Source organism: Lampris incognitus, chromosome 21 (assembly GCF_029633865.1).
Source record: "Lampris incognitus isolate fLamInc1 chromosome 21, fLamInc1.hap2, whole genome shotgun sequence".
In the NCBI taxonomy this organism is placed as follows: domain Eukaryota; kingdom Metazoa; phylum Chordata; class Actinopteri; order Lampriformes; family Lampridae; genus Lampris; species Lampris incognitus.
Genome location: NC_079231.1, coordinates 1,537,873 through 1,563,088, shown reverse-complemented (window position 1 = coordinate 1,563,088; position 25,216 = coordinate 1,537,873). Strand labels below are relative to the sequence as shown.

The 25,216-nt window shown below is 44.5% G+C and overlaps 2 protein-coding genes across 2 annotated transcripts in view; one reads left to right on the top strand and one right to left on the bottom strand.

Moving 5' to 3' along the window:
- zdbf2 (zinc finger, DBF-type containing 2) overlaps window positions 1–7,996 on the top strand; it is a 57,724-nt gene extending 49,728 nt beyond the window's left edge. Inside the window, exons 9-10 of the mRNA XM_056301539.1 lie at window positions 6,045–7,102; window positions 7,889–7,996. Of these exons, the coding sequence (XP_056157514.1) occupies window positions 6,045–7,079 (1,035 nt within the window). The 3' untranslated portion in view covers window positions 7,080–7,102; window positions 7,889–7,996. The remainder of the gene's footprint in view (window positions 1–6,044; window positions 7,103–7,888) is intronic.
- Window positions 7,997–9,063: 1,067 nt separating this feature from the next.
- The window catches only part of dytn (dystrotelin), a 34,275-nt gene continuing 18,122 nt past the window's right edge, over window positions 9,064–25,216 (bottom strand). Inside the window, exon 14 of the mRNA XM_056301538.1 lies at window positions 9,064–9,516. Within this exon, the coding sequence (XP_056157513.1) occupies window positions 9,064–9,516 (453 nt within the window). The remainder of the gene's footprint in view (window positions 9,517–25,216) is intronic.

Below are 25,216 nucleotides of genomic sequence, written 5' to 3'. Positions count from 1 at the left end.
CCAGAGGAGGCGCTAGTGCAGCGACCAGGACACATCCGGCTACACACATCCGGCTTCCCACCCGCAGACACGGTCGATTGTGTCTGTAGGGACACCTGACCAAGCTGGAGTTAACACGGGGATTCGAACTGGTGTTCCCCGTGTTGGTAGGCAACAGAATAGACCGCTACACCATCCGGACCCCCCTGCTCTGTCAGTCCTTTTTGATGGTTTATAGAAGCTTTGGTTCTCCTTGTTGTGTCTACCTGCTGTAGTCAGCTGCATGGTTCTCGCTCTGCTGAGAATCTCCCTCTGTAAGAATGCAGTAACCTCTGAGACTTGCCATTCATCGCTGACTCCTCTTGTCCTGTTGTACTGAAGAACGATGTTCGCTGGTATCATCTGCAGCAGGACTGTGCGCAGCAAACTGCCATATGTCTCTGAAACTACGCCCAGGGACTCTAAACTTCTAATCTGGATTTCACAGTCGTCATACAATTATGTCAGTGCAGCAATGTCAGTGGATTTCCTCACGGGTGAGATTCAGCAACTTTGTCGTATGAGCGTTCACAATAAGATATTTGCTTCCTAATCTGTCATGCAGCATAGCTACTGCATTATCATAGTTACCGTCTGTCAACATCAGTCCTGCTACTGTCTGTGCTGCGGCACCAGGTGGATACGGTTTCACATCGGAAACTTTTCCCTTTTGCACAACATATCGTTGCTATGACTAGCAGTCTCACTCTGGTTCCAAAAGTCTTGCCATGAACTTTATCACCATTAAACTTTTCAGTAGTCAGTTTGGGTGACTTAACTGAGTGCTTGTTTGGCGATCTGCGTCCATCATTCCAGTGCGGGTCACTCACGCCCTCCCGGCCCTTCTTGATCACTCTGTGTGCACGAGCTTTCATCATGATCACTCATTCTTTATATTCCTCAGTGCTTGCGATCTCCCTTTTCAACTCGTCCGTCATGGCTTGCTGTTCTATGCCTTCATCCAGTTCCAATAACGTTTCTTCTTTTGCAGAAAACAAGGCCAGCAAACATGGCCAGAATGAATGAATTAGTTACTTACCAAGACCTTGATTAGTTGGGTCGGATGTGTTGGATTGGGGTTGGAGTGGGGACCGGCGAGACAGTGGCTCTCCGGGAGCAGGGTTGATGACCACAGATCTAGCAACAGCGCAAACCCATGCTGGTAAGATAGAGATCAGCCTGGAAAAGGGCTGGATGTACATATGTAAATAATGTATGGCAGTCTGAGGACAGATGTCCTTGCCTTCCTAAGGATGTTTGTTTCCTTATTCTGTGGAATTGGCACATGGGAAGGACCATGTGTCGGTCCCGTGATGGCCTGGCAGCCTGTCCAGGGTGTCTCCCTGCCTGCCGCCCATTGACTGCTGGAATAGGCTCTAGCATCCCCGTGACCCCAATTGGGATAAGCGGCTAGGATAATGGATGGATGGATGGATGGATGGATGGCCAGCATCTTAGGTACACCTTCAATGTCCACATTTTCTTTGCTAACCTCTGTTTCAAAAAATTCTCGTCGTGGAGCCACGTATGGCTCCTCTCTTTCAGATCAGTCTATCAAGTTGCTCCGCCATTTCACAACGTTGTTAACTAGAATCCTGAGTTTCAGCACTGAAATGCTCTTTCTTCTTTAGATTCATCGTCAACAATAATGACTGACAAACTTTAGTGTAGAAATGTTCTTTCTTCTTCAGATTGTAGAATGGACCCTTTACTGAAGTTAAAGCAGTCTAATAAACAGAAAAATCCTTCTGAACTGCAAGCTCGAGGCTGTATACATACACACACACACACACTGAAAGGTTTTTTTCTCTTTTGTTACGTTACTGTGCCAAGAGCATCATGGGTATGTTCTTCCCTTACACAGAACTTATAGTTTTATCCCGTTTCCTTCAATAACCTAATTAAGAACAAATCAGTCATATTATCATTTATAAGAATTAATAAAGAATATCTAAATAAAGCTGCACAGTATGTTCTCATATTTAAATTACATGTACATTTTTCATTAAAATAAATATATACAAAAACCACTTCAAAATGTTGAACAAAATAATGTGCAATTCTCCTTTAGAACAAATTAAATTAAATACAAACAAAACAATATAAACCCAGCAAGCCTGTCATTACAATAGGAATAGGAGGTGATGAATACACAGATCTTCCTCATTTACGTCTCTACTGTGTTGTTAATGACCACCAATGGAGATCTTGTAAACACTGCACCCTCTCACTATACAGACCGACAAGGCAACGACAAGTGTGGCAAGTTCCTTCCATATTTTCTACAAGTTCCTTTCATATTTCCTACAAGTTCCTTTCATATTTCCTACAAGTTCCTTTCATATTTCCTAAAAGTTCTTTTCATATTTTCTACAAGTTCCTTTCATATTTTCTACAAGTTCCTTACATATTTTCCACAACTTCCTTTCATATTTTCTACAAGTTCCTTACATATTTTCCACAACTTCCTTTCATATTTTCCACAACTTCCTTTCATATTTCCTACAAGTTCCTTCCATATTTTCTACAAGTTCCTTTCATATTTTCTACAAGTTCCTTTCATATTTCCTACAAGTTCCTTCCATATTTTCTACAAGTTCCTTTCATATTTTCTACAAGTTCCTTTCATATTTTCTACAAGTTCCTTCCATATTTTCTACAAGTTCCTTCCATATTTTCTACAAGTTCCTTTCATATTTCCTACAAGTTCCTTTCATATTTCCTACAAGTTCCTTTCATATTTCCTAAAAGTTCTTTTCATATTTTCTACAAGTTCCTTTCATATTTTCTACAAGTTCCTTACATATTTTCCACAACTTCCTTTCATATTTTCTACGAGTTCCTTACATATTTTCCACAACTTCCTTTCATATTTTCCACAACTTCCTTTCATATTTCCTACAAGTTCCTTCCATATTTTCTACAAGTTCCTTTCATATTTTCTACAAGTTCCTTTCATATTTCCTACAAGTTCCTTCCATATTTCCTACAAGTTCCTTCCATATTTTCTACAAGTTCCTTTCATATTTTCTGCAAGTTCCTTCCATATTTTCTGCAAGTTCCTTCCATATTTCCTACAAGTTCCTTCCATATTTTCTACAAGTTCCTTTCATATTTCCTACAAGTTCCTTTCATATTTTCTACAAGTTCCTTTCATATTTCCTACAAGTTCCTTCCATATTTCCTACAAGTTCCTTCCATATTTTCTACAAGTTCCTTTCATATTTTCTGCAAGTTCCTTCCATATTTTCTACAAGTTCCTTTCATATTTTCTACAAGTTCCTTCCATATTTTCTACAAGTTCCTTTCATATTTTCTACAAGTTCCTTTCATATTTTCCACAACTTCCTTTCATATTTTCTACAAGTTCCTTTCATATTTTCTACAAGTTCCTTACATATTTTCCACAACTTCCTTTCATATTTTCTACAAGTTCCTTTCATATTTTCTACAAGTTCCTTTCATATTTTCTACAAGTTCCTTTCATATTTCCTAAAGGGTTCCTTCCATATTTTCTACAAGTTCCTTTCATATTTTCTACAAGTTCCTTTCATATTTCCTACAAGTTCCTTCCATATTTCCTACAAGTTCCTTCCATATTTTCTACAAGTTCCTTTCATATTTTCTGCAAGTTCCTTCCATATTTTCTACAAGTTCCTTTCATATTTTCTACAAGTTCCTTCCATATTTCCTACAAGTTCCTTCCATATTTTCTACAAGTTCCTTTCATATTTTCTACAAGTTCCTTTCATATTTTCTACAAGTTCCTTTCATATTTTCCACAACTTCCTTTCATATTTTCTACAAGTTCCTTTCATATTTTCTACAAGTTCCTTACATATTTTCCACAACTTCCTTTCATATTTTCTACAAGTTCCTTTCATATTTTCTACAAGTTCCTTTCATATTTTCTACAAGTTCCTTACATATTTTCCACAAGTTCCTTTCATATTTTCTACAAGTTCCTTTCATATTTCCTACAAGTTCCTTCCATATTTCCTACAAGTTCCTTCCATATTTTCTACAAGTTCCTTTCATATTTTCTGCAAGTTCCTTCCATATTTTCTGCAAGTTCCTTCCATATTTCCTACAAGTTCCTTCCATATTTTCTACAAGTTCCTTTCATATTTCCTACAAGTTCCTTCCATATTTTCTACAAGTTCCTTTCATATTTCCTACAAGTTCCTTCCATATTTCCTACAAGTTCCTTCCATATTTTCTACAAGTTCCTTTCATATTTTCTGCAAGTTCCTTCCATATTTTCTACAAGTTCCTTTCATATTTTCTACAAGTTCCTTCCATATTTTCTACAAGTTCCTTTCATATTTTCTACAAGTTCCTTTCATATTTTCCACAACTTCCTTTCATATTTTCTACAAGTTCCTTTCATATTTTCTACAAGTTCCTTACATATTTTCCACAACTTCCTTTCATATTTTCTACAAGTTCCTTTCATATTTTCTACAAGTTCCTTTCATATTTTCTACAAGTTCCTTTCATATTTCCTAAAGGGTTCCTTCCATATTTTCTACAAGTTCCTTTCATATTTTCTACAAGTTCCTTTCATATTTCCTACAAGTTCCTTCCATATTTCCTACAAGTTCCTTCCATATTTTCTACAAGTTCCTTTCATATTTTCTGCAAGTTCCTTCCATATTTTCTACAAGTTCCTTTCATATTTTCTACAAGTTCCTTCCATATTTCCTACAAGTTCCTTCCATATTTTCTACAAGTTCCTTTCATATTTTCTACAAGTTCCTTTCATATTTTCTACAAGTTCCTTTCATATTTTCCACAACTTCCTTTCATATTTTCTACAAGTTCCTTTCATATTTTCTACAAGTTCCTTACATATTTTCCACAACTTCCTTTCATATTTTCTACAAGTTCCTTTCATATTTTCTACAAGTTCCTTTCATATTTTCTACAAGTTCCTTACATATTTTCCACAAGTTCCTTTCATATTTTCTACAAGTTCCTTTCATATTTTCCACAACTTCCTTTCCTATTTTCCACAACTTCCTTTCATATTTTTTATAAGTTCCTTTCATAGTTTCTACAAGTTTGATACCCAGAAATGAACAACAGACATGTGAATTGCAGCACAAAACATGAAGTTTTATTTTTTGTTAACTACTATGTAAATGGTATTTATTACTTACCATCGATGGTGGTCATGGTAACTGTAACTAAAGAATGCTTACCTTCTCTCTCAAAGTCCGCTGGTTCATTACAGAACTTCTGCCCACAACGGATGATTCCATGACGTTCCGAGCGGCTCTCTCAGATCCTTTGGTGCTGGCCCGCTGCTCACGGTCCCTACAACGCACTACAAGAAGTGTGGCGAAGCAGCATTTTGTTTTTATGCACCGGCGGCTTGGAACAGACTCCCCCGGCAAATAAGAGAAGCAACGTCCATAGATAGTTTTAAGAATCGGCTCAAGACCCATTTTTATGCTCTTGCTTTTAATTAATTCCACTTTATATTTCTTTTACTCTTATTTTCTGTCTTGTACTGTGGTTTCATGGTTTTTGCCTTGGTCTGTGTTTTATTGTTTTTAACTTATTTTATCTGTATTGTTGTTGAGTTTTATTGTTTTCCTTGTTTTTAATGTAAAGCACTTAGAGCTGCATTTTATGTATGAAAGGTGCTATACAAATAAAGTTTATTATTATTATTACTACATTAAATTCCTCCTAACACTATCTGCTTTTAAATGTGATCCACAAATTCCCTTTACTTTGTAGTGACTTCTGAAAAGTACTTTTGGCCGGTAATTAACAGTGTCTTGTAAGAAATGAATCCAAAATCAAGTAAGTTATCCACACAGTTAAACAGATTGATTTGGCCACTCTGCTCTTTCAAAATAAGAGACATCTGTATGTGTAGTGGTGCAGATCAAAATAAAACTCTTTGCTTACTATCTAGCGTAACGACATCACACTGCTACACATGTTTTAAATGGTGTGACTTCTCTCCTCTAAGTGAAACACTGAATCTCTTCTTTATTTTAAATTCTCTCCAGGTGGTTAAGGTCAGTCATGGCACTCAGACCACTCCATTGTTTGTCCCTGCTGTCCGTCAGCCAGCCCCAGAGCGGCCAGCCCTTCCTCTCAATGGCCATCCGGGCAATCAGGAGCCTGGAGAGAGTAGTAAGGAGGCACTGACTCCTGAGATGCGAAGCAAAGGGGGCTCCCTTCACCTCCCCACCTCTTACTCCCACATTATCACCCCGCTCCAGCCCCGCACCTCTGTGGTGTATCTCCTCTGCTCACCTGACACCCCTGTAGCCTCAGACCACACCCCGCCCCCAGGCCCCACCCCCAAGCGCTGCAGGAAGAGGAGGAGGCCGCTGGAGCATGACCTCCAGGGGTTAAAGGTCAAGTACAAAAGACTTCCAGTCCGTTTTTATGACGCAGCCAATAACTGCATCCTCAAGTCTCCTCCCAAAGGTTTCCTCCCACCTTCCTGCTCCACTGCTGCCACCAAAGCCACTGTGGTCAGACAGCTGTTTAGGAGCCTGAGCCCCCAGCTCAATGCCCAGACACCGGGGGAGGAGGGGACAGACAGGAAGAGGAGCAGAGGAAGTGTTGCCTCAGGGTCACAACAGGAGGAGTCACCAGGGGTCAAACTTCAGAGGTCATCCGACATGCCCCCCCCACCTTTCAGTGGCAACTCTCTGTCCAATGGCGGCCACCACTTACTGGGCACACTCAGTCCTGACTCAGCACAGACCTCAAAACAGGAAGTGTCTGGAAGGCGGGGCAAAGGTGTGAGGGGTGGAGTGTCTAAGAAGACTCCTTCTATGAAAGCTGGTCGGCCAGGGAAGGTGAGATGGGGGAGGAGGGAGAAGAAGCGAGCCCGGAGAGGAGTGCCCCGGCGGGCTGTGGACAGTAGGAGAACCCCTGCTCCTAAAAGCCCTGTGAAGACCTCGCCGCCTGCTACCAGAACTACCCAGCACACGGCCTCGTCTTCATACCGCCCTGCTTCCATCACCCCCACTAACTCCCGCAGTCTGAGGACACGGAAGCTGCGAGGCTGTCCCTGCTGTAAAAGCTGAAGACAAAGCAACGTCTGCATCAGGTAGATGAGGAAGGAGAATAATAAGGCTCAGACAGGTTGATGGGCTCACGGATAGTTTGGGCCAGTTTAATTGTCCATCATTCCCACCATCTGTTCTATTAGCAAGTTTAGCTGTCCATCAATCATTATTCATCACCGGCATCATTGGCTATCTATCTAACTGACCGACCTCACTTTGGTGTGACGTGATAATGCACTGATTAGGTCATCAGAAAACCAGATTTTGGCACAGTGAGTAACGTTTGATTAGATTCTTCTTTGATCTTTATGAAAAAGCACAAAGAAACAAGTTTCAGCTGTTTGTTAGTTGGTGTCTTATCAGCTGTCACGTTAGCGAGGGCTGAGCGATATGACGATAGAAGAACCTCTCCCTGTTATTATGCTGTGTCCTTCATTTCCCTCATGTTGCCCTCACAGTGTTTTCCTATAAAATTTGTTTACCAGATGACACTAATAACTCAGTAAGTTGCTGTTGTCTTGTAAAATAACTTTTTTTTATCTTATCACCGCTCCTAAAAAGCAACTCTTGGAAATGATCTGAAAACTGATTTTCCAGAACATTAGTTGACTTTGCTGTCATTTGTCATCAACTTTCTTTCAGTTTCTGTGGATATATTCTGTGTGAGCTCACTCCAAACACCCTGAGTCAGTTATTTCACTGTGTTTGGGTACAATATAACTGTAGCATCTGTAATTCTATGAAGCTGAAGATATGAATGACAATCCTGAAGATGTACATGTGAACGAATGTCCTTGTTGTTTCTCCCTCTCTCTGGTATGTTGAAGACAGCAGATACACCGTGACAGACTTCAATGGTAATGGGTGTGAGAGGTCTCTGCCTGGTCTCTGCCTGGTCTCTGCCTGGTCTCTGCCTGGTCTCTGCCTGGTCTCTGCCTGGTGCCTGGTCTCTGCCTGGTCTCTGCCTGGGAAACGACAGCAGGGTGTTTTACATCTTCATTAGAAGACGAACAGAAACTTGATCTTTGGGACTGTAACATTAGAGGGAACCTGAATGACGCTTTTCTAACCCGAAGCACTTTGTAATGAGTGCATCACATTCCTCTGTGTGGGAATCGAGCCCACCACCCTGCCACTTTTAGTGCCATGCTCAAGGTGTATGCTGTCATTAAACCAGGTGTAGCAACCACTCACCTGCACAGAACCACAGGACACATGTCCAGTCAGAGTGGTTAGCTCCAGCTGATAGTGAATGACTGGCAGTTCTTCACACACCAGTTGTATGGTGTGACAGTACTGTAGAGATGCTGTGTGATGGATTACCACTCCTAGGGAGTAATGAGTGTAGCAATCACATTACTTCTGAAATGACTGATCTCTAAGGATCGAAAGTGTATTACTGCTATTTAAATGACAAATACATGACTCTTCTTCTCGTACTGGGTTGAGATCAAATCCTGTAACCTTCTCCTCTGTCTGTTGGTCTGTCCATCCTGTAATGTAATCCTGTCTTCTGTAATGGAGACTGCATACTGGCTGTCCACATTGGACTGATAACCACAATTCCCTCCATTTACCAGTAGTTGAGTTGTACTTGTACGCCTTACCTACTTGGTGTCGCATCCTCTGAAGGCAGGTTACATGATGACAAAGTTATGAAACTCCTCTGTTTGAATGTGATGGTCAATCTGAAGTGAGTTTGTAATCTGATACCAGCTAGCAGCAGCAACACACTGTTTTACTCTGTCGTTTTGTGAACAGCACATTAGACCACCAGCCAAGTCATCACATGTCAGCACTGGAACCATGGTGTTGTCCTTTATGTTGGAATAAGGTGCTGGTATTGATGATGTTGACTGAAGAATGCTGGTGTTCCTCTGATGGTGCTGCTCTGATGCTGCTCCTCAGATGGTGCTGCTCTGATGCTGCTCCTCTGATGGTGCTGCTCTGATGCTGCTCCTCAGATGGTGCTGCTCTGATGCTGCTCCTCAGATGGTGCTGCTCAGATGGTGCTCCTCTGATGATGCTCCACTGATGCTGCTCCTCTGATGGTGCTGCTCTGATGCTGCTCCTCAGATGGTGCTGCTCCTCTGATGGTGCTGCTCTGATGGTGCTCCTCTGATGATGCTCCACTGATGCTGCTCCTCTGATGGTGCTGCTCAGATGGTGCTCCTCTGATGGTGCTGCTCTGATGCTGCTCCTCTGATGGTGCTCCACTGATGCTGCTCCTCTGATGGTGCTGCTCAGATGGTGCTCCTCTGATGGTGCTGCTCAGATGGTGCTCCACTGATGCTGCTCCTCTGATGGTGCTCCTCTGATGGTGCTGCTCAGATGGTGCTCCTCTGATGCTGCTCCTCTGATGCTGCTCCACTGATGCTGCTCCTCTGATGGTGCTCCTCTGATGGTGCTGCTCAGATGGTGCTCCTCTGATGGTGCTGAACACGCTCATCAGAAGCTGGTTGAGGTTGCAGACGGCGTCACAGTGGCGGATGGGATGTGTTCGTGGTCATAGGCTTCACCGTGGCCTGTCAGTCACCTTTGACTGTAGGTGAGCTTGAGTTTATAAATCACTTTGACTGTAAGTTTATACTTGCAGTCAAAGTGAGTATAAACTTAGTAGTAAGTATAGACGCCACTCAGGATATAAACGGCTTGGATAATGGATGGATGGGATGTCAGCTTATAAATCACTTTGACTCGATGGAAGGTCTGCCACACGTCATCCATGATGACAAACTGGTTCCAGTCTGGTGTCCTCTTCTCTCCACATGGTCGTGGGTCATATTGGGGGATTTTGGTCTTCAAAGTATTAGCAGATTATTTTATATGTTAAGTAATGGCACTTTGGCAAATGTTTGTTTATTTATTGAATAACTACATAAAATAAACACAATGTCTTTGTAAAAAGATCCAGTCTTTATCGAGTTATTATATTTTATATTTATTTTCAGATTAAATATTTATACAACATCAATCACAGCTGTGTGTGTGTCTGTGTGTATATGTATGTGTGTCTGTGTGTGTGTGTGTTTGTGTGACTGCAGAGCTCAGTAACACTTGACTACTACTACTACTAGTATCACTACTACTACCACTACTACTACTTTCAGCTACTCCCGTTAGGGGGCGCCACAGCGGATCATCCGTCTCCACCTCTTCCTGTCCTCTGCATCTTCCCCCGTCTCACCAGCCACCTGCATGTCCTCCCTCACCACCTCCATAAACCTCCTCTTTGGCCTTCCTCTTCTCCTCTTCCCTGGCAGCTCCATATTCAGCATCCTTCTCCCAATATACCCAGCATCTCTCCTCCACACATGTCCAAACCATCTCAATCTTGTCTCTCTTGCTTTGTCTCCAAACCGTCCAACCTGAGCTGTCCCTCTAATATACTCCTTCCTAATCCTGTCCTTCTTCATCACTCCCAGTGAAAATCTTATCATCTTCATCTCTGCCACCTCCAGCTCCACCTCCTGTCTTTTCATCAGTGCCACTGTCTCCAAACCATACAACATAGCTGGTCTCACCACCATCTGGTAAACCTTCCCTTTAACTCTTGCTGGTACCCTTCTGTCACACATCACTCCTGACACTCTTCTCCACCCACTCCACCCTGCCTGCACTCTCTTCTTCACCTCTCTTCTGCACTCCCTGTTACTTTGGACAGTTGACCCCAAGTATTTAAACTCATATGCCTTCATCACCTCCACTCCTTGCATCCTCACCATTCCACTGTCCTCCCTCTCATTCACGCATAGGTATTCTGTCTTGCTCCTACTGACTTTCATTCCTCTTCTCTCCAGTGCATACCTCCACCTCTCCAGGCTCTCCTCCACCTGCACCCTACTCTCACTACACATCACAATGTCATCCACAAACATCATCGTCCATGGAGACTCCTGCCTGATCTCGTCCGTCAACCTGTCCATCACCACTGCAAACAAGAAAGGGCTCAGAGCCGATCCTTGATGTAATCCCACCTCCACCTTGAACCCATCTGTCATCCAACCACACACCTCACCACTGTCACACCTCCCTCATACATATCCTGCACCACTCCGCAGGTTGGGGTGGGCGTGTTTCTGATAAACAACGTCCAGCTGAGTCTGGATTTGATGACCTTCTAGAAGTAAGTGGTGAGATACCAGCAGCAGCAGATCGTGGTGGTTTTACCACCAGAGATGAGCTCGCCGACTTCCGGTTATGGCGACGGACTAGGAGGTCGCACGTCTCAAGCTCTGCAGCTAGCGTGTAAATTAACCCCACGATACTAATCCGAATCTTGTCCAAAGTCACGCGATACGTGTATGAGAGTACCCAGAGCTAAAATGTCAGGGAAACACCCGAAAGAGAAGGCAAAGAGAGAGAAAGAGAAGGAGAGAAGGCAAAGAGAGAGAAAGAGAAGGAGAGAAGGCAAAGAGAGAGAAAGAGAAGGAGAAAAGGCAAAGAGAGAGAAAGAGAAGGAGAAAAGGCAAAGAGAGAGAAAGAGAAGGCAAAGAGAGAGAAAGAGAAGGAGAAAAGGCAAAGAGAGAGAAAGAGAAGGAGAAAAGGCAAAGAGAGAGAAGGAGAAAAGGCAAAGAGAGAGAAGGAGAAAAGGCAAAGAGAGAGAAGGAGAAAAGGCAAAGAGAGAGAAAGAGAAGGAGAAAAGGCAAAGAGAGAAAGAGAAGGAGAAAAGGCAAAGAGAGAGAAAGAGAAGGAGAAAAGGCAAAGAGAGAGAAAGAGAAGGAGAAACGGCAGAGAGAGAAAGAGAAGGAGAAAAGGCAAAGAGAGAGAAAGAGAAGGAGAAAAGGCAAAGAGAGAGAAAGAGAAGGAGAGAAGGCAAAGAGAGAGAAAGAGAAGGAGAGAAGGCAAAGAGAGAGAAAGAGAAGGAGAGAAGGCAAAGAGAGAGAAAGAGAAGGAGAGAAGGCAAAGAGAGAGAAAGAGAAGGAGAGAAGGCAAAGAGAGAGAAAGAGAAGGAGAAAAGGCAAAGAGAGAAAGAGAAGGAGAAAAGGCAAAGAGAGAGAAAGAGAAGGAGAAAAGGCAAAGAGAGAGAAAGAGAAGGAGAGAAGGCAAAGAGAGAGAAAGAGAAGGGGAAAAGGCAAAGAGAGAGAAAGAGAAGGAGAAAAGGCAAAGAGAGAGAAAGAGAAGGAGAGAAGGCAAAGAGAGAGAAAGAGAAGGAGAGAAGGCAAAGAGAGAGAAAGAGAAGGAGAAAAGGCAAAGAGAGAGAAAGAGAAGGAGAAAAGGCAAAGAGAGAGAAAGAGAAGGAGAAAAGGCAAAGAGAGAAAGAGAAGGAGAAAAGGAAATGGCGACACGAGGAAGGGGCTGAGAAGGCTAGCGACGCCATGCAGGTTGAAAATATGGCTAACGACGAAGAAGACGACCACGAGGAAGAAGAGGAGGAAATGTTAGACACAGATAAGAATAGCGACCTAGATAGCATGAAAGCCATGCGGTCTTTGGAAAGTGGACTTTACAAGACAACTGATGGAGTGCAAGCGACAATGGCGGATGTAAAGAAACAGATACAGGACTACACGGGTCGCATGGAACAGGCCGAACAACGGATGTGTGACGTGGAGGACGACGTGGAGAAGCTAACACCCCGAGTTAGCACGCTGGAAAACACCGTCACAAGCCTGACTGACAAGGTGGAGGACGACGTTAAGAAGCTAACACCCCGAGTTAGCACGCTGGAAAACACCGTCACAAGCCTGACTGACAAGGTGGAGGACGACGTGGAGAAGCTAACACCCCGAGTTAGCACGCTGGAAAACACCGTCACAAGCCTGACTGACAAGGTGGAGGACGACGTTAAGAAGCTAACACCCCGAGTTAGCACGCTGGAAAACACCGTCACAAGCCTGACTGACAAGGTGGAGGACGACGTTAAGAAGCTAACACCCCGAGTTAGCACGCTGGAAAACACCGTCACAAGCCTGACTGACAAGGTGGAGGACGACGTGGAGAAGCTAACACCCCGAGTTAGCACGCTGGAGAGCACCGTCACAAGCCTGACTGACAAGGTGGAGGACGACGTGGAGAAGCTAACACCCCGAGTTAGCACGCTGGAAAACACCGTCACAAGCCTGACTGACAAGGTGGAGGACGACGTGAAGAAGCTAACACCCCGAGTTAGCACGCTGGAAAACACCGTCACAAGCCTGACTGACAAGGTGGAGGACGACGTGGAGAAGCTAACACCCCGAGTTAGCACGCTGGAGAGCACCGTCACAAGCCTGACTGACAAGGTGGAGGACGACGTGGAGAAGCTAACACCCCGAGTTAGCACGCTGGAAAACACCGTCACAAGCCTGACTGACAAGGTGGAGGACGACGTGAAGAAGCTAACACCCCGAGTTAGCACGCTGGAAAACACCGTCACAAGCCTGACTGACAAGGTGGAGGACGACGTTAAGAAGCTAACACCCCGAGTTAGCACGCTGGAAAACACCGTCACAAGCCTGACTGACAAGGTGGAGGACGACGTTAAGAAGCTAACACCCCGAGTTAGCACGCTGGAAAACACCGTCACAAGCCTGACTGACAAGGTGGAGGACGACGTGGAGAAGCTAACACCCCGAGTTAGCACGCTGGAAAACACCGTCACAAGCCTGACTGACAAGGTGGAGGACGACGTGGAGAAGCTAACACCCCGAGTTAGCACGCTGGAGAGCACCGTTACAAGCCTGACTGACAAGGTGGAGGACGACGTGAAGAAGCTAACACCCCGAGTTAGCACGCTGGAAAACACCGTCACAAGCCTGACTGACAAGGTGGAGGACGACGTGGAGAAGCTAACACCCCGAGTTAGCACGCTGGAAAACACCGTCACAAGCCTGACTGACAAGGTGGAGGACGACGTGAGAAGCTAACACCCCGAGTTAGCACGCTGGAGAGCACCGTCACAAGCCTGACTGACAAGGTGGAGGACGACGTGGAGAAGCTAACACCCCGAGTTAGCACGCTGGAGAGCACCGTCACAAGCCTGACTGACAAGGTGGAGGACGACGTGAAGAAGCTAACACCCCGAGTTAGCACGCTGGAGAGCACCGTCACAAGCCTGACTGACAAGGTGGAGGACGACGTGAGAAGCTAACACCCCGAGTTAGCACGCTGGAGAGCACCGTCACAAGCCTCACTGACAAGGTGGAGGACGACGTGAAGAAGCTAACACCCCGAGTTAGCACGCTGGAGAGCACCGTCAAAAGCCTTACTGACAAGGTGGAGGATCAGGACTGATTCAGTAGGCTATTAAGCCCACTTTATTTTATTTTATTTCCATTTACACCAAAGATGTAGCCACGTGTTCGGGCTGTCGCCATTTTGTTTTTGTTTAGGCTTTCTTTTTCTACCTGGACAGGACGGAGTCTCGTTTATAGCTGGACTATTCAGCTTTTGTGGAAGGCCCTTAACCCTGAATGAGAGACAATGTCCAAGCACCAGCCGAAATGACATGGGCACATCCCAGTAGGCCTAGGCCTAAGGGACAGAGAGAGTCAGCATCGGTTTATGCGCCTGTCGGAGGGAGGAAGGCCCGATGCATCGCAGACTCTTGTGACCAGGCTACAGACTTTTCCCTCCCCTCGTCTTCCAGTCTGCATGCACGGGTTCCAGGTTGGTGGATGTGTCTCCTCGTCTTCCAGTCTACATGCACGGGTTCCAGGTTGGTGGATGTGTCTCCTCGTCTTCCAGTCTGCATGCACGGGTTCCAGGTTGGTGGATGTGTCTCCTCGTCTTCCAGTCTACATGCACGGGTTCCAGGTTGGTGGATGTGTCTCCTCGTCTTCCAGTCTACATGCACGGGTTCCAGGTTGGTGGATGTGTCTCCTCGTCTTCCAGTCTACATGCACGGGTTCCAGGTTTGTGTATGTGTCTCCTCGTCTTCCAGTCTACATGCACGGGTTCCAGGTTTGTGTATGTGTCTCCTTGTCTTCCAGTCTACATGCACGGGTTCCAGGTTGGTGGATGTGTCTCCTCGTCTTCCAGTCTACATGGACGGGTTCCAGGTTGGTGTATGTGTCTCCTTGTCTTCCAGTCTACATGCACGGGTTCCAGGTTGGTGTATGTGTCTCCTTGTCTTCCAGTCTACATGCACGGGTTCCAGGTTGGTGTATGTGTCTCCTCATCTTCCAGTCTACATGCACGGGTTCCAGGTTGGTGTATGTGTCTCCTCGTCTTCCAGTCTACATGCACGGGTTCCAGGTTGGTGGATGTGTATCCTCATCTTCCAGTCTACATGCATGGGTTCCAGGTTGGTGGATGTGTCTCCTCGTCTTCCAGTCTACATGCACGGGTTCCAGGTTGGTGGATGTGTCTCCTCGTCTTCCAGTCTACATGCACGGGTTCCAGGTTGGTGGATGTGTCTCCTTGTCTTCCAGTCTACATGCACGGGTTCCAGGTTGGTGGATGTGTCTCCTTGTCTTCCAGTCTGCATGCACGGGTTCCAGGTTGGTGGATGTGTCTCCTCGTCTTCCAGTCTACATGCACGGGTTCCAGGTTGGTGGATGTGTCTCCTTGTCTTCCAGTCTGCATGCACGGGTTCCAGGTTGGTGGATGTGTCTCCTTGTCTTCCAGTCTACATGCACGGGTTCCAGGTTGGTGGATGTGTCTCCTTGTCTTCCAGTCTACATGCACGGGTTCCAGGTTGGTGGATGTGTCTCCTCGTCTTCCAGTCTGCATGCACGGGTTCCAGGTTGGTGGATGTGTCTCCTTGTCTTCCAGTCTGCATGCACGGGTTCCAGGTTGGTGGATGTGTATCCTCATCTTCCAGTCTACATGCACGGGTTCCAGGTTGGTGGATGTGTCTCCTCGTCTTCCAGTCTACATGCACGGGTTCCAGGTTGGTGGATGTGTCTCCTTGTCTTCCAGTCTACATGCACGGGTTCCAGGTTGGTGGATGTGTCTCCTTGTCTTCCAGTCTGCATGCACGGGTTCCAGGTTGGTGGATGTGTTCGGGTGGTTAATGTTATATATGCCTACATGTTGTAAGCGTTGCACAGTTCATTACTGAGGTTATGTGTGGTTCGTATTTAGAAGAAGTAAGATAGCGCACTGGAGCGAGAAGAAAAGAAAAGGTAGAGAACTCGTTTTAGCGCTAGTTAAATGTGGGATGGGAGGGGATGTCCAGAGTTCCTGGACTTCAGGTTCGTATGGGGTTGAGGGTGGGTTTTTGTGGTTTAATTTTATTATTTATTCTTTCATCAGTGGGTGTGGTTTGTCAAAGTACTTTTTCACTATGGTTCCTAATATAACATACCGGAATCAATGTCAGAGAGTTGCAAGGTAAAACGTACTTGGTGGAATTGTAGGGGTTTGATCAAACTCACAAAGGTGAAGCAGGTAATGAGCAGGATAAAATCCTTGAAATCAAAAATCGTTTTTTTACAAGAAACACACATGGTGGATGAGGACGTTCCCAAAATAGCAAGACGATGGCAGGGTCAAGTGTTGTCTGCTCCTTACACCACTCATGCTAGAGGGGTTATGATACTAATTCATAAATCGGCTCCATTACGGGTACAGCATGTAGTTAAGGACCCTGCAGGGAGGTATATTATAGTCCAGGGTAGGTTATTATCTGAAACCTTAACTTTGATAAATGTTTACGGCCCCAATGAAGATGACTCTAAATTCTATAATAGTCTGTTTTTGACTGCTTCAAATCATCCTGGGAAATACATAATAGCTGGCGACTTTAACTGTCCGTTAGATCCTTCAAAAGACAGGTCAACTGGTTTAGATGATACCCACAGTAAGTCCAGAAAGACGATACACCATTTTATGAAGGAACTGAATTTGTTTGATGTTTGGAGGCATGGTAAACCGAACGCAGTAGAGTATTCCTGCTATTCCGGTACTCATAGAGCTCACTCACGCATGGACTACTTTTTGGTTTCAGCGCTACTTGTCTCCAAAATAGATGAATGTCATTATAGTAGTATAGTTCTGTCTGACCACGCTGCAGTATCCTTGACCTATGAAGATAATAACTTAGTGTGCGACCCCCCGAGATGGCGTTTTCAACCCGGGTGGCTTGCGGATCCTACATTCATAGATTTATTAGATAAGCAGATTGACCTGTATTTTGAATGTAACAAGTCCCAGACTTCTGCTAGCACAAGGTGGGAGGCTTTCAAAGCCTTTATTAGGGGCCAAATCATTTCCTTCACTAGTTCCAAGAAAAAGGCTACACGACTTGAAATGAAGACGTTAGATGAGGAAATTAAAAAACTGGAAACAGAAATATATAATAATAGACATATACCTACAGATGTTCATGTAAGACTGCTGCTGCTGCTTAGATCACAGTACAATGAACTGGCAGCTAATAAAGCGGCTGCTGATTTAATGAGACTCAAACAGTCCTACTATGATCAGGGGGAAAAGCCCGGAAAACTTCTAGCATGGCGCATTAAACAACAACAAACAGAAAGGTCTATTAATTGTATTGAAGTCCCAAGTGGTAGAACTGTAGTGGACCCGACAGAGATTAATGAAGCCTTTAGAGACTTCTACGGGAAATTATACAGAGTCTGAGTGCTTTCCTAATCTGGACACGCAAACACAATTCCTAGACAATCTTAATATTCCTAACATCTCGGAAGAGGAATGTAGAGTATTAGATCAAGATGTAACTGCATTGGAAATTGCAGAAGCAATTGGGTGTATGCAGGCTGGAAAATCAGCGGGTCCACATGGCATCCCTATAGACATTTATAAAACATTTCAAACCAAATTAATACCACCCCTCTTGGAGATGGTTCAGGAATCCTTTGAGAATGGTCTTCTCCCTACATCTATGTGGGGCGCCCTAATCACTTTACTCCCAAAACCGGGGAAACCAAATACAAAATGTGAAAATATGCGTCCAATTAGTCTCCTAAATTCTGATACCAAAATACTCTGTAAAATTCTTGCAAGCAGATTGGAGGATCTTCTACCTAGAGTAGTGGGGGAAGACCAGAACGGATTCATTCAAGGGAGACAGGGTTTTCATAACGTTAGACGAGTGCTCAATATTTTATACAGTCAGAGGGAGGCGCCTGACACGGCCTTACTTTCACTTGATGCAGAGAAGGCCTTCGACCGTGTTGAATGGCCTTATCTGTTTGAGGTGTTAACACGATTTGGCCTTGGGGATACTTTTATCAAATGGGTAAGATTGCTTTGTACAGGGCTTACTGCAGAAGTTTTGACGAATAGTAAGGTTTCTAAACCTTTTAACATTTGTAGAAGTTGCCCTCAAGGGAGCCCTTTATGGCCTTCACCTTTTATCCTAGCGACAGAACCATTTGCTATAGCGGTGAGGACACACAGCGATATTTATGGAATTCGAGAGGGACATCTGGAGCACGGTAGCACTCTTCGCCGATGATGTGATATTAATGCTTAAAAATCTGCATAGATCTATCCCAGCGCTCCTAAGCCTTATTGAATCATTTGGGAAAATATCTGGTTATAAAGTTAATTACTCCAAATCATCTATAATGTTACTGAATGAAACAGAGAGGAAGAATGGTCCTGTTTATGCTTCTACCTTCAACCCAACAGACACATTTACATATCTGGGAATAAAAATTGTCCCTGAGGTGAATAAGATTGCTCAGTCAAATTATGAGCCCATCCTGGATGCTAGTATTGCTTCGATAGAGCGTTGGACATCCTTACCTATTTCAATGATCGGCAGGATTAATATCCTAAAGATGAATATACTTCCCAAATTTCTTTATTTGTTCCAGAATATCCCCCTACCCCCTCCTTCATCTTTGTTCACGAAAATCAAGAAACTGTTTACCAACTTTATTTGGCAAAATAAACGTCCTAGATTACGTCTATCTTTACTTTATCTACCATATGATCGAGGTGGCCTGAAATGTCCAAATATCCAATGGTATTACTGGGCAGCACAATTAAGGTCGATTATGTTTTACTTCTCATCTGGAAGTCCCCCAGCTTGGATTGATCTGGAAGCCTACTCTGTTAAACCGGGCTTACCATTGCACCTGTATTTGTATTTAGCAGACCGTAAATATCTGAAGAGAAATACAGACAACCCTATAATATTGAATATGATTGATGTTTGGTTCGATGCTTGTAAGTATTTGAATATAAATATGTCCCGGTCACGCTTCAGTCCTATTTGGGGTAATGCCAATTTCAAACCAGGGCAAAATGATAGGGGATTTAAATTAAGGGCTGAAAAGGGGTTAAGGAAAGTGCAAGACATGTACAGGGAGGAGGATGAAGTATTCATGTCCTTTGAGGAAATATGTACCAAGTATGACATTCCAAGGAATTCTTTTCTCAAATATCTTCAGCTAAGGAGTTTTATATCATCCTGTCAAAGCCATTCATTAGACATTCCTACCATTTCTAGTATATTAGAAGCTGCAGTCACAAAACACTGTTATGATAAAGGTTTAATTTCAACTATGTATGACTTATTTGTATCTGGATCTGATGAATCATCAGAGACAAAACTGAGATTATGGGAGGGAGATATAGAGGAGGAAATATCTTTAGAAGAATGGAGTGAGGCATGTAAAGAGGCCCAGAGACAGACAGTTAGCAGCAACCTAAAGCTTCGACAGTATAAATGGCTGATGCGTACATATATAACTCCTGTTAAATTGCACAAGTTTAATGACAATATTCCTGATACCTGTATTAAGTGTAGTGAGGCAAGGGGGCGCTGTTTCACTGTATATGGGAATGTGTGGAAGTGAAAACCTTCTGGCAAGACGTTGTTGACATGATTGATCAAATTTTGTCAAAGAAATTACCATTGAGTCCAAAGCTTTTTATTCTTGGTTTATATCCTACCACCCCACATTTACATAGCAATGAGTTCAGATTTATAGATATGTGTATATTACAAGCAAAACGTGTAATTGCTCTTCATTGGAAAAGTGTTGATGGACCAAGAATTGGTATGTGGGTTAAAGAAATGGCTTCAAACATGTCAATGGAAAAGATCATGTGTATTGTTAGACGTAAACAAAGTGTTTTTGATCAAATCTGGGGATTGTTTCTGTACTTCCGAAGACGTAATACTAATGTTGGTAACTTGCTTCAGCAAGAACAAGCTCTGGGGGAGTAGAACAACTCTATCTGACTGTTTATATGCGTAAAAGCAACTGCAAAAAACCACACACTCTAATCAGTCTGTGAAAGAAATTATTATTATTATTTTTTTTTTAAATTTAATATTTCTCTTTATTATCTTCTTTAACCCTGCTTTGAATTGTATTACTGGTTATAGGGACGGGGTTATGGGGGGGGGGTGAAAATGTTTGCTGTACTGGGCTATTACTTGTTTTGATGTAATTTGCAAACAAAATTCAATAAATATATTGCTTGAAGAAAAAAGATGAGCTTGCCGTAGGCGGTGCCCCCCTTAGAATCCCCCACTTTACCAAAGGTAAAAAGCAGCTGTCTGCTCAAGAAGTGGAAACATCAGGGCGTTTGTCTAACGTGACAATACACAATTTCACAATTCTGACAACTGTTATTCCACTCACACAGGTAGACCTCTTAGATGACATGGTGGTTGTGTGTGCAGTATTAACAAACCTTTGTAAATGTATAGTCCCTAGAAAATAACTTGTTGTGGGAATGCAGGAATGAGGAGACGAAGAGATCGGGGTCGAGTCAATTCCGTTTACTTGCCACACAAAACGACACCGATACAGCACAATCTCTCGTGGCAACCAGCTGACCAACCGCTAGGCTGCTGCCAACATGGCTCCACCCCGGAAACTCTAAGCAGTGCCTACGTCAGCTCTCTGAATGTCTGTCTTAAAGGAGCAGCAGCCCCTGCTGAATCTACCCTCAACTGTGTATCACCACACTGTCAATGTTTTGATAAAGGATCCATGAAATTATAATCTACATTTTCCAGTATCTAGAGTCAAAGATAAATTTCAAGGTTTTTAATAGTCACACGTTTATGTGCAGGCATGAGGCAATAATTTGTTTTTTTACAAGATGCACACTTACTGTAAAAAAAAATTTTTTTGATTGAGGTTAATTCAACATTCAATTGTTTTAATGTAGATACAACATACGCCTTCTCCTTTGCCTTCACCATCACTCTCTTTGCTTTACGCTGCGTCTTCTTGTACTCCTGTCTACTTTCTTCATCTCTCTGACCAGGATTGTGTTAAACAATCTAGTTAAAAACTCCACTGCCATCTCTCCTAAACACCTCCATGCCTCCACAGGTATGTCATCAGGACCAACTGCCTTTCCCCTCTTCATCCTCTTCATAGCTACCCTCACTTCTTCCTTGCTAATCCACTGAACTTCCTGATTCACTGTCCCCACATCATCCAACCTTCTCTCTCTCTCATTTTCTTCATTCATCAGCCCCTCAAAGTCCTCCTTCCACCTTCTCAGCACACTCTCCTCGCTTGTCAGCACATTTCCATCTCTATCCTTGATCACCCTAACTTGCTGCACATCCTTCCCAGCTCGGTCCCTCTGTCTAGCCAATCAGTACAAGGCCTTTTCTCCTTCCTTAGTGTCTAACCTGTCATACAACTCACCATACGCCTTTTCCTTTGCCACCTCTCTCTTCGCTTTATGCTGCATCTCCTTGTACTCCTGTCTACTTTCTTCATCTCTCTTACTATCCCACTTCTTCTTTGCCAACCTCTTCCTCTGTATACTTTGCTGTACTTCCTCATTCCACCACCAAGTCTCCTTGTCTTCCTTCCTCTGTCCTGATGACACACCAAGTACCTTCCTAGCTGTCCCCCCCCCCCCCTATTTCTGCAGTGGTTGCCCAGCCATTTGGCAACTCTTCACTACCCCCCAGTGCCTGTCTTAACTCCTGCCTGAACTCCACACAACAGTCTTCCTCCTTCAACTTCCACCATTTGATCTTCAATTCAATTCAATTCAATTTATTGTCATTAAAAACAATGTGCAGGCACATGTTAAAAATGAAATGAGGGCTGTGGCTTCACCAAACAGTGCAAGACAGACACAGACAAACACAGCAAACGCAGTATAAGATATACACACATGAAGACCAAAAGCTAAAAATAAGTTAAAAAAGAGCTGCAGTACAAAATATTTAAAAATATCTACAGACATTCAGTGGGTAGCCAGGTTCAGGTGGGCAACAGCTTGTGGAAAGAAGCTGTTTTTGAGCCTGGTAGTGCGGGCTCTGAGGCTTCTGTAGCGCCTCCCAGAGCGCAGGGGGGAGAACAGTCCATGGTTGGGGTGGGTGGGATCTCTGCTGATGCTCAGGCCCCTTCGAAGGCAGCGTTTGTGATAAGTGTCTTTTATGGCTGGGAGCTGGGTACCGGTGATATGCTGGGCCGCCTTGACGACCCGCTGCAGAGCTTTCTGGTCTACTGAGGTGCAGTTGCCGTACCACACTGAGATGCAGATGGTCAGGATGCTCTCTATGGTGCAGTGGTAGAAGTTGGTGAGAATTTTGGGGGGTAGACGGGCGCTCCTCAGCCTCCTCAGGAAATGCAGGCGTTGTTGGGCCTTTTTCACAAGGGCCTGGGTGTTTAATGTCCAGGAAAGGTCCTCGCTGATGTGGACTCCAAGGAATTTAAAGCTGGAAACACGCTCCACTTCCACCTCATTGATGTGTATGGGGGAGTGGTGGCTGCAGCTTCTAGACCTCCTGAAGTCCACAATCAGCTCCTTCGTCTTCTGCACACTGAGGACAAGATTGTTGGTAGTACACCATGATGTGAGGTGCTCAATCTCGTCTCTGTAGGCCGTCTCTTCATTGTTGGTGATACGGCCAATGACTGTGGTGTCATCTGCAAACTTAACTATAACATTTGAGGGGTGAATTGGCAGGCAGTCGTGGGTAAAGAGGGAGAAAAGGAGGGGGCTCAGAACACAGCCTTGAGGGGCACCTGTGCTGAGGGTCAGGGTGGAGGAGGTGTGGTCACCTAACATAACAGACTGAGGTCTGTTGGTCAGGAAGTCCAGGATCCAGTTACAGAGGGAGGGGTTGAGGCCGAGGGAGAGGAGTTTGGTGGTTAGTTTGGCGGTGATGATAGTGTTGAAGGCAGAGCTGTAATCTATAAACAGCATCCGGATGTATGTGCTGTTAAGTTCAAGGTGGGTCAGAGCAACGTGCAGGGCAGTGGCAATGGCATCTTCAGTAGACCTTTTGGGACGGTAGGCGAACTGATGTGGGTCGAATGTGGGGGGATAATGTTTTTGATGTGAGCCAGAACCAGTCTCTCAAAGCACTTCATGGCAATGGGGTGAGTGCTATGGGTCGGTAGTCATTCAGACATGTGGATGTTGGTTTGTTGGAGACAGGAATGATAGAGGTGGTCTTAAAGCATGCCGGGACTTTAGATTGGGACAGTGAGAGGTTAAATGTAGTTGTGAAGATCTCAGCCAGCTGGTCGGCACATTCCCGGAGGACCCGACCCGGTATGCCGTCCGGTCCGGCAGCCTTCCGTGTGTTCACTGTACGCAGTGATTCTCTGACCTCTGCGACTGATAGAGTGAGCACCTGGTTTTCTGGGTGGCTGGGGATTTTTGTGGCTGGGTCAGTATTGTCCTTGTCGAAGCGGGCATAGAAATGACTTAGCTTGTCTGGCAGGGAGGCATCATGGACAGTGGGACCGCTATTGGAGCTTTTGTAGTCTGTGATAGACTGAATGCCTTGCCATATTCACCGGGGATCAGAGTTATTGTGAAAGTGGTCCTCTATTCGTAGGGAATATTTATGTTTGGCTGTTCTGATGCCCTTTTTGAGGCTGGATCTGGCTGCGCTGTAGGCCTCACAGTTACCTGACTTGAATGCTGCATCCGGGACTTTCAGCAGCTGCCGGACCTCACTGGTCCTCCAGGGTTTCTGGTTTGGAAAGGTGCGGACTGATTTTTTGTTGTTGTGACACTCTCAGTGCAAAAGTTAATGTAGGCTAGTATGGCAGATGTCTGTTCATTAATGTCTATATGGGAGCCATGGGTAGCTGAATGTGCAAAAATACTCCAGCCTGTGTTGTCAAAACAGTCCTGGAGTTCAGAGACTGCTCCTTCTGGCCGGACAGTGATTGTCTTTACTGCTGGCTTGACCCGTTTTATTAGGGGTTTGTAGGCTGGGACCAGGAACAGGCAGAGGTGGTCAGAATGCCCCAGGTGAGGGCAGGGAGTAACTTTGTATGAGTCCTTAATGTTTGTATAGAGATGGTCCAGGGTGTTTTGTCCCCTAGTGGGGCAGGAGACATGCTGATGGAATTTGGGCAATACAGCCCTGAGGTTAGAGGCATGGGGAAAAGAGCAGAAGGCTCGGTGTCCTGTCATCCAGAGACGTGTAGGGGGGATGTGGAGCAGTGGGGAGTGGGTGAGTGGAGGAAGCGCTAAGGTTTGTGGGTGGTGCTGAGGTCACTAAGGTAACTGGGGCTTTGGCCATTTAAGGCAAACTGGCTCCCAGTCCAAAGTGACAAACACACTATCAGTCATTGTGTGTGTGTGTGTGTTAGTCAGTGTGTGTGTGTGTGTGTGTGTGTGTGTGTGTGTGTGTGTGTGTTAGTCAGTGTGTGTGTGTGTTTCAGTGTGTGTGTGTGAGACCAGAGCTGAGACCAGGGTGTGTAAGGTGTCTTCAACCTCCTCAGCAGCTTCCAACAGGCTTGTCTTCATCTTCATTCTGTCATCTGGAGACACACACAAGACAGGCATCTTCATCAGATAGACACCATCATCCTCCTCTGATACTGTCATCTGTCGTCTCACACAGAGACCAGGTAGTACAGGTTAATACTAGTAGTACGATAATACTATGAGTACAAGTCAGTATTAGTGATACAATGACATCAAATCCACATGAATTCAGATGCTGACTGGTCATCACATGTTATGACACGGTCATAACATGTTGGACACGTGTCTGATTTAGGACCACATCAAATGTCACAAATCGGACTTGAACAGATTTGTTTCCATGTGTTGTATTCACGCTGTTTGAGGAAAAAACAGAGAATTTAGTTGAACTAAGGTAGATGTAATGTTGGAAGGTTCTTCATGCTGTTTGATTGGCCTTAAACATGTATGACAACCTGGCTGAAGTAAAAGGTGTGGAAGCAGTAAAAGTAAAAATCTCAGCATGTTCTGGTTCATCTATGAAACCATGGTGTCTATGATGAGGTCTATGGGTCTAAACAGGAAAATCCTCCATTTCTTTACTCCATTCC